This window comes from Cheilinus undulatus, linkage group 13 (assembly GCF_018320785.1).
Source record: "Cheilinus undulatus linkage group 13, ASM1832078v1, whole genome shotgun sequence".
NCBI lineage: Eukaryota > Metazoa > Chordata > Actinopteri > Labriformes > Labridae > Cheilinus > Cheilinus undulatus.
The window spans coordinates 37,902,808-37,913,094 of NC_054877.1; the positions used below are offsets into that span (position 1 = coordinate 37,902,808).

General features: G+C 38.4%; 1 protein-coding gene across 2 annotated transcripts; it reads left to right on the plus strand.

Moving 5' to 3' along the window:
- Positions 1-713: 713 nt before the first annotated feature.
- On the plus strand, positions 714-9,952 carry LOC121519756 (SH2 domain-containing protein 1A-like). Of its 2 annotated transcripts, XM_041802626.1 has the most exons (4): positions 730-1,008; positions 5,843-5,909; positions 5,987-6,128; positions 8,066-9,952. In XM_041802626.1, the coding sequence occupies exons 1-4, from the start codon at positions 833-835 to the stop codon at positions 8,116-8,118; spliced, it is 438 nt and encodes a 145-aa protein (XP_041658560.1). In that variant the 5' UTR covers positions 730-832; the 3' UTR covers positions 8,119-9,952. The 2 variants fall into 2 exon arrangements, with proteins under 2 accessions (XP_041658563.1, XP_041658560.1); XM_041802629.1 differs by lacking the exon at positions 5,987-6,128 and having other exon boundaries at positions 714-1,008.
- The last annotated feature ends 335 nt before the right edge of the window (positions 9,953-10,287 follow it).

Here is a 10,287-nt window from a genome sequence, read left to right on the forward strand (position 1 = left end):
TTCAAACCTGAGACAGCTGGAGCATTTTGTTCACAAAGAGTGGACCAAAATACCTGTGGACAGGTGTAGAGGTCTCATTGAGAGTTAGAGAAATTGCTTGATTGCAGTGATTGCTTCAACAAGTTGTGCAACAGAAGATTAACTTAAGGGTACTGTCATTTTTTTCCAGGCCTGTTTCATTAGTTTGTTTTTTGAAAATGATTCAGTTGAAGCACAATTTCATTTCATGTAAGAGATATGCTTAAAAGAAGTATGTTGTTTGAGTTTTGTTAAAGGAGTAGCGTGTAATGTGCGTGTTTGTTTTTCTGCTGGCTGGTGGTTGTGTTGGAAACTTGCTTTGTGCTCAGATCTGCCTGTCTGAACCTACTGACCTATTTTTAAGAGTTTATAAAAATGTTAATGCAGGTGTGAGCCACTGTCACTGGTGCAGAAATACACATTTTAATGAAGTATGTTCTCAGTGAAATGATTTAATTTCATGATACAGTTTGCTAAAAAGTGACATTTTTACAGACACAAGGTTCACCTGAGGGACAGGTAGTGGTAAAAGGAGAAACGGGCCTTTTGTTTTTTGACCGTGGGCATTTGTTTTCTTGTTTTGATCCATGTGAAACAGGAACTAAAAGAGAACATTTTAACACACGCAGAAACTTAGTTTCACTCTTCATGACATGAAAGTCCTTTTTCTGGTTAGATTTAGTGCAACTTCTGAGGTGCAGCTGCACATCAGAAAAGTGTGAAAACCAAAGCAGGAAAGCTTTTCCTGCCTCACTGTATTTGTCAGACTCTTCTGCTGCTACAAACCTGCTGCACCCTCACATCTTCAGCTCACATGGGTGCCTGCATCAGAGGTAGCATGGAGAGTGAGGGGATGCTGCCTCGCTCGATTTACTACGGGAGGATTGGGAGTGAGGGCACGGAGAGGCTGCTGGAGAGGTTTGGACATGATGGCAGCTTTCTGCTTCGAGACAGTGAGACGGTGCCAGGGGTCTTCTGCCTGTGTGTGAGGTGAGCTATGAAGACAAATATCAAAAAACATGGCTTTTAGATCAGTCCTCCAGCTGTGAATTAATCTGTGATTATACTCAGATCTTTTGAAAGTGAACTGCATGATTTCCATTAATCAGCATACCCTAGTCAAACTAAAAAGTCTTTTAAAACCCTGAACCATTACTGCTAGTGTACTGTCAGACACCAGCGTCTGTTAACTCACTTTACAATCAATAAAATCACCTTTTACTTATAGAAACTATATGTTAATCAGTTTTAAATGATGAATCTAATTAACTAAGCTTTTGTAACTAACCATAATGAATCATATATTGATCATTTAAAAATGACTACATTACTGGTAGATTCAGTGCTAGTCCTGTTTCTAGTTGGTTTGATCTCACCCCACAAACAGACTAACCCCGTTCTCTTGTTCCCTCTGTTCTCAGCCTTCTTTCTGTCTATCTCTGCCTTTTCATTGGTGTTTTGTTAATCTTAGAATTGAAGTTTTTTCTACATTAATCAATTTTAACAGCAGCTGCACAGATGAGGCTTAATGTCACAGACAAGAAAGAACATAAGGTACTTCTGATTGGCATCGTAACTTTTTCGAAGCTTTTTAAACAGCAGCTCCGATTTCTGTTAAAGTGAAAAGATTGCACATCAGTAGATGCTTTTGTTTATTCATTTAACCTTTATTTAATTCTCAAATGGAGATTAAAAAGTGGAAAAAAGATGATGCTCAGTAACAACACTCAGGATGCACGATATTATCTGTTAGTGTTGTAGTACTCATGACTGGTCTCAAGACCACATTTTGAATGTCTTGGTTTTGTCTCGGACTCAAGAGCATTTTTACTCGGTCTTGTCTCAGTCTCTATTGGCCAGACTCAGGATTTTCCATCAAGACCGGTCGAGACCAGCACTGATCTGCTATTGTTCAATTTCGTTATTGTGATAATGAGGAGAAGCACTTTTTAAAACAACAAATACCCACACCTGCAAAAACTCAGACAGCAGTCCATCTTAATTCTAATCAGAAATACCTTTAAACACTTACTTTAGACCTCAATGACCTGACTAATCTAGATACACTTCTCACTTTCATATATTTAAAATAATTCTGGACTTGTCAGTGGCTTTTAAATATATAAAAGGATTTTTTTTATACAAGAAGTTAGTTGGACAAATTTGTTAATATTTGAGACTTTTGCATGTTGTGCTTTCAAATTTGTTAAAAAGAAATCTAAGATTAAAGAGGAATGCTCTTTAACTGTTCAACCGTGTCATGGTTTTTCAAAATTTATTTTTATGGTCTTGGTCTTGTCTGAGTCTCCGCTTGTCTTGGTCTTGGTCTTGACTCAGTCTTGACCCCCAAAAGACTTGGTCTTGGGCAACTCTTGGTCTCGGATAGTGTGGTCTTGAGTACAACACTATTATCTATGTCAGTGGTTCTCAACTGGTTGAGTCACGGGACCCACCATCAACTCCTCAAGGAGAATTGCGAACCAAATTTGGAGATCTTTTTGGTCAATCAAATGTATTTATTAAAAAAAAATATTAGATCTTGGGCCTAAGAAGGTACAAAAGTTGTAACAAAAAAACCCAGAAAAATATGCATATTTTATAGAGTCTCATAGACAATTTGGCTAAAATTTTTTCCCAGGCATACATCCGCAACCCACTGAAAAGGGCTTCACAACCCACTTTTGGGACCTGACCCACCATTTGAGAACCACTGATCTAGGTGATATTGGTATCACGAAATATTAGCTGTAAAAGAGAATTATTGGTATCTGCTTATATTTATAACTGATGAATTGGCTATGAAAACCTGCCCATATCAGCTGTAAATATTTGGCGTACGTACGAATGAATTAGTGAAGTTTCAGGCAGGAACAATAGACATCAGACGCAGCCTTTTACCTTGAAGTGTGTTTTAAGGACTGGTGTTCAAGGTCTGATTTAAATATCTGTATCTCATGGTATCAGCTAAAATTATTATGTAAATATCAGCGTATCAGATGTAGGCAAAAATAATCCAGTTCTGTGCATCGCTAACAATAACACACTTTGTTGAAATGTTGTCAAGATCTGTGTCTTTAACTGTCCAAGAGACACAGCAGTTTCAGCATTCAGGACAGTGACTCAAAACATACCTCAAAAAGCACCAAGAAATGGTGGGAGACAAAGCGCTGGATAGTTTTCCACTTTCTGAAGTGGCCAGCAATGAATCCGGATCTAAATCCCATTGAACACCTATGGAGAGATCTCAAAACTGCTGTTGCAAGAAGCACCCTTCAAATCTGAGAGACCTGGAGCAGTTTGCAAAAGAAGAGTGGTCCAAAATTCCAGTTGAGAGGTGTAAGAAGCTTGTTGATGGTTATAGGAAGTCAGTTATTCAGTTATTCTTTCCCAAGGGTGTGCATCAAAATATCAAGTTTAAGGTGCCAACAATTTTGTTTGGCCCATTTTTGAGTTTTGTGTAAAATTATGTCAATTTTGTCTTTTTTCTTCTGCTTTTTTGTGTTGTTCCAATGCACATAAAGGAAATAAACATGTGTACACCAAAAACATTTGTAATCGAAACAATTTCTGTGAGAAATGGTGTATTTTCTGGAAAAATTCCAGGGGTTCCAATACTTTCGTCCATGACTGTATTTGCTTATTTTATTCATTCAGATTTATTTTACCAGGAAAGCCTCATTAATATCACAAATCTCATTTACAAAAATATCCTGGCAAAACATCTACAACCTGATTTGTCTTCCTCCAAAGCCTTCAATCTACTTTTAAAACACGTAAAAGAGACCAGCCCCCCAAGACATACATTTTCCTGAAGAAGATTCCAGGCTGCAGGAGCAGCATACCTGAAACTCTTTTTACCTATCTCAAGACGGACCTTGGGCACAGAGAGCAAAAGTAAATCCTGTGACTGAGTCACAGAGCGAAGACAGTTGCAAAGACACAAGTGTTAATCCTGCACCAAACTTTTAATGCTTGATTAAAAACACGGAGCCTCTATTATGATCCTTTCAAGACAAGTTTATATTGGTCTCAGAGGTCCCCACACCAGCAAGGATTGGAATGACATTGTACTTTAATGGACTTTCGATTGATTCTGTGGGATTCATTCTGTAGAGTATTGAGGAGGTCGGGCACTGATGTTGGATGAGAGGGTCTGGCTCGCAATCTCTGTTCCAGTTCATCCCAAAGGTCCTTGATGGGCTTGAGTTAAGGGCTCTGTGCGGGCAACAAGTTCAAGTCCAAACCATGTCGTCCTAGTCCGTGCTTTGTGCACTGGTGCTCAGTCATGTTGGAATAGATAAAAGGTCTTCATCAAACTGTTGCCACAAAGTTTGAAGCATACCATCATCCAAAATGTCTTGAAGCATTAAGATTGGCCATTAAAATAAAAGAAAATCAGAAAGATTCCTGCATGTTATAATAATAATAATAATAATATCTTGAATTTATATAGTGCCTTTCAAGAAACCCAAGGACGCTTTACAGGAACACATATACATGGACAAACTATGTGAGGGGTAGGATGAGTGTAAGTGGTGGTTTAGTGAAGACTGTAGGCTGTGGTGAACAGGTGGTGCTTGAGACGTTTTTTTGAGAATGTCCAGAGATGGAGCGCTACGAATGTCTGCAGGAAGAGTGTTCCAGAGGGTGGGAGCTGCAGCACTGAAGGCTCTGTCTCCATATGTTCGGAGTTTGGTTTTGGGCATGGAAAGTAGGCTGGTGTCTGAAGATTGAAGGTTGCGGGATGGTGTGTATGGATGGAGGAGATCAGAAAGGTACTGGGGAACCAGAGCATGGAGAGATTTGTATGTGAGGAGGAGGACTTTGTAGTTGATATGGGACTTGATAGGGAGCCAGTGGAGGTGGATGAGGGTCGGAGTGATGTGTTGCCAGGGTCTAGTGCGGGTGAGAACTCTAGCTGCAGAGTTTTGGACGTACTGAAGCCTGTCCAGGGTTTTGCTGGGAACTCCAGACAGGACTCCATTACAGTAGTCCAGGCAGGAGGTTATGAAAGCATGAATGAGTGTTTCAGCCACAGAATCAGGGAGTGATGGTCGGAGTCTGGAGATGCTCTTGAGATGATAGAAGGCAGATTTGGTGACAGACTTTATGTGGGACTGGAAGGAGACCTCGGAGGACGAACAGATGGAGGTCCCGTCCACATCAAGCATGAGATCTCCAACCTTCTGCAGCAGCACTTTGGGGGCCACCACCATGAGCTCTGTTTTATTGCTGTTGAGTTTGAGTTGGTTAGAGGTCATCCAGGCTTTGATGTCGTGGAGGCAGTTTACCAGGGAGTGGGGAGGGAGCTGAGTGGATAGTTTGGTGCTGAGATAGAGTTGGGTGTCATCTGCATAAGAGTGAAAGCTGAGACCGTGTTTGTGAATAATCTGTCCAAGGGAAGGCATGTAGATGGTGAAAAGGAGAGGTCCAAGAACAGAGCCTTGAGGCACGCCCTGGTTAACTGGGGCGGGGGATGAGTGAGAGGTGCCGATGGTAACAAACTCTTTTCTTTGTGAGAGATATGAGTGAAACCAGGAGAGAGCTGTACCAGTGATGCCAAGATGGTGAGACAGGCGGTCAAGGAGGATGGTGTGGGATATTGTGTCGAATGGAGCGGTTAGGCATGTTAATATTATTTAGTCACTGAGGTTTGGTTTCATCTCTACACATGACTAAAATCAGTCATCATCTGCCGTCATCCACACTCTCTCTCTCTCTCTCACACAGACTTGATCATTGAGCTGTAGCATATGTGTTGCCTTCCCAGTCAGATTTCACATATTTACAGTCATTTGCATTTTTTTGCCTTTCGTTTTTGCAGAAAAACACCGTTTGTGTACACCTACAGGCTGGTTCACTCGTCTGACGGCTGGTTTCTTCAGCTTCAGGTGAGCGACACTCTTCATGATGGAAAAACTGGCACCCACACAAAGGCTTAATCTAAGGCTGTGTCTGTGATTATCAGGGCTCAGGAGTCAGAAAGCAGACTTTCAGGACTCTGGAAATGCTGATAGAGAATTACAGACGAGACACCTCTGACGTCAGTATAGCTCCTCTCACAGAGCCACTGGACAGAACACGGGTACACAACTTCAGCTCCGGGCAAGGTATTACCAAACATCCCCTGAAAAGATACACCTGTACTTCATTACAGCAAAAATCATTTATAATAAAGGATTCACTTTCTATCAAACTGCATGAAAACTCCTGACATATTGTAGGTTGTTAGGTACAGTAGGGGAGACTGGGGATGGCTGCAACATTATTTTATATTTATTCACATTATTTTCTACTTCACCACAGTTCATATCCTTTAAACATTTGCACGATTCCTATTTGCCTGTATCACTTAGAGGGGCTTAGACGTGCACTTGGATCATGACACTTGTCAAACAGAAAAACGGAGGATATTGCAAATCAACGACTCTATCTTCTGTAAAGTATGTCTTTACCCATGCCTCGAGTGTTTCTGTTTTTAAATTATTTCATTTATTAAGAGAAAAAAGCCATCCAAGCCTATCTGGCCCTATGTAAAAAAGTAATTATCCCCCTTTGTGAAATCATAAATTACCAGCAAGGAATTACATTGTCTTTAAGGCTGAGTTCAATTTCACTAGCCACACCCAGCTTGATTACCGCTAGACCTGCTGAATCAAGAAATCACTTAAAAAGAACCTGTCTGACGAAGTGAAGTAGGCTATAAGATCTCAAAAAGCAACACATCATGCTGCAAGCTGAAGAAATTCTAGAACAGATGAGAAACAAAATAATTGACATCAACCAGTCTGGAAAGGGATATATTTTTAAGGCTTTGGGATTCCAGCATACCACAATGAGAGCCATTATCCACAAATGGAGAATACTTGGAACAGTGGTAACTAGTGTTGTAGTACTCGAGAACAGTCTTGGTCTTGAGACCGGTCTCAACACCACATTTTGAATGTCTTGGTCTCGTCTAAGACTCAAGAGCATTTTTACTCGGTCTTGTCTCAGTCTCGGATTGGCCGGACATGGGATTTTCCATCAGGACAGGTCGAGACCAGCACTGATCTGCTATTCTTTGACTTCATTAATGCGATAATAAGGAGAAGCACTTGCTAGAACAACAAGTAGCTACACCTGCAAAAACTCAAACATTAGTCCATCTTATTTCTAGTCAGAAATACCTCTGAACACTTAGTTCAGGCCTCATTCACCTGACAGATCTAGATAAACGTCTCATTTTCAGATATTCCAAATAATTCTGGATTTGTCAGTGGCTTTTAAATACATACAAGGATTTATTTTATACAAGAAGTTAATTGAACAAATTTGTTAAGATTTGACATTTTTGCATTTTGTGCTTTGAAAGAGTTGCAGACACCTTGTTTTTATCCGTCAGATTTATTAAAAAAGAAAACTAAAATAAAAGAGAGAATGCTCTTTAACTGTTCAACCTTGTCGTGGTTTTATAAAATTCATTTTTTATGGTCTTGGTCTTGTGTCTTTCTCGGCTTGTCTTGGTCTTGACCCCCAAATGTCTTGTTCTCAGTGCACTCTGGTCTCAGACAAGTTTTGGTCTTGGATATTGGTGATCCCTCCCAGGAGTTTCCAGCCTGCAAAATTGACTCCAAGTGCATGTCGACAAACAACATCAGTAGATGCCACAAAGGGCTTCAAGCACAGTCAGACATTGGTGCTGCCATGCAGTGATAAAGGCTATGCACACGGTGAACGGAAGCGGTTTTGTGAAACTATAAACATCAGCAATGACACAAGAAAGTTTCTGCATCACTGTGCAAACACGATTAACACAACACGAGACGATTTTGTTTTTTAACATGCGAAATTTCGGTTGAATAAACAGTCTCAGTGTGCAAAGGCATTTAGTGTTACAACAGACCCCAGTCTCCCCTACAGTTAAACCTGCCCCATGCACACATGAACATACATGAGAATTCAGAGGGTTTTTTTAATTATTGTGGTGTGTCATAGAGCAGCCTGAAACTGTCTGCAGAGAGTGACTGTCTGAACTCTAACACAGTTTCAATGATGTCTTCCTCAGAATTCATTTACATGGAAACATGCAACAGCAGCCGCGGCAGCTCTGTCTGCTGAAACTCCAACAAGAAGACTAAAACATGAAGACCATGACTCATCAAGGACAAGAGCTACATGCTGCATGCACTTTTAATGGCATAAAATTATTTTTTTATTTTGTCACACTTGGTGAATAAATTGTCTGATGTTATTGCAAACAGAAACTTTGCTAATTTGAAAGTTGCTGCTGTTTTCTCATTTGTTGTCTGGGTGTGGGGAAATTGTATTTTTGTAGTGTGTATTTCACACATATTGCTATGGTCATGTGGTTTCACAATGTCAGTCTTTGTGTGCACGTACCAAGAGAGGCACTGAAATGTGTTAGAAACTGCTCTGTATCATGAAGGAAAGACATTTTCTTTTCTATCCTGTTCTCATGTTTCTTTTTCTTTGAATTTATAGAAACATGCATGCGATTATAATGTTTTATATGTTTGTGGAAATGACTCCTGATCATAGTGACATCTCTGATGTGTGGTTCACAATCTTATCTGATCACTGAAGCTCAACAGGAACTGCAGGGCGGAGAATCATCTCTTGTGGGCAAAATCCTCCAACATGTGGCTTTACTTTTATTTCCTTTTCACAACAAAAACTTCTTCTCAGTCAGTGGAACCCTGCTTGTAGACAGTATGTACTATGTTTGGAAAATGATACCATATGTGACACTGATATCTCTGAAGATTCTTCTTCACAGTTTCTTTCAAAGCTGTGAACGTTGCTCACTTTAGGTTGCTCATTTATAAACACGGTTAAACAGACGTCATTCTCCAAACAGCATAAGCGTAGAACATCTCCCTTTCATGGTAGAAGGTGTGAAACACCCCGTACAAGAGCTGATACACGTCTGCAGCCCGCGTCTGAAAGATGATGAGAAAAGTCATTTCTATTATTCTCACACTGATACTCTCTAAGCGTCATGCTCTCTCTGAGCCACGATTATAATAGCTATGAGACATTAGTAGTTATGTATTTTATTTTAACTTATTGTTTTCATTGTCTAGCTTTAATTTGTTTCTAATTGCTCGGTGGTTATTTTGGTTCATTTTTTTTCAAGTTTTAATGTTTTTGTTTTTTCAGTAATATGAGACATTTGTTAGGGGGGAGACCAGAAAAAGTAAACATAATTGAATTTTAACCCTCAGATGGTGTAAAATAAATAGTTAAACTGAGGGTGTTTGTGGCCATTATTGGCAGCACACATATAATAAAAGTAATATACATTATTTTTTTCAAACTTATTTTGCTTTAATTTGATATTTCTAATCACACCTGATCATACATTACTAATAATTCATTTTCGTTAATTTCACCCTTAAATTGCCAGTTTAAGTGCAAAAACACTTATTTTGTGATGTAAAAAAACACACACAAAAAACAACATTTTATATTAATTACATGCAAGTTGCATTTCCTTGAAGGGGATTTTCATAACCTTGAATATGTTGATAATAAGCAACAACTTTGATCTTTATGTTTTACTATTTTTTTATATTTAAAGATGTTTGTGACCAGAAACAGATGCCATATTTGAATAGTGCTAAAATTACTACATACAAAAGTTTTAAAAACTTATTTGCAATAATTTTTCTATTAAGATCAGACCTGATCATAAATGTCTAATGCTGATTAATTTTTAGAAATGTAACCCTTTCGATGTATAAAACTCCCTCATGTTTGAAATGCAAGAAACAAAAGTTTTTTTTTATGTATTATTAAATTGAATTTTCTTTAGCTTGTATTTCACAGCCTTGAATACTTTAATATTGAGAAATGATGACAATTTACATGCACAAGTATTTCTTACATCTCAAGATTAACAAAAACTGTTATATTCCAAATGGATGCCATATATTGCAATAAAAAATATTTAAAAAATCTTTTTTCAACTTTTTTTCAATTAAGATAAGATCTGGTTAAACATATGATTTTTTTTTTTTTAATTTTTAGAAATTGTATTTATTATTATTTTGTTAAATTTCAGGATTTCTATAATTTGTAATACACAGGGTGTATAACATGGATGCCATATGTAAATTCCAAAATGAAAAATATTACACATTATTCTTTATTTACAATGAATTTTCAGTCAAGATCAGATCTGATCATAAATGACACAATGATTAATGTTTAGAAATGTAACCCTTCAAATGTCAGGTTAAGTGCAAAAAAAAAAAAAAACCCTCT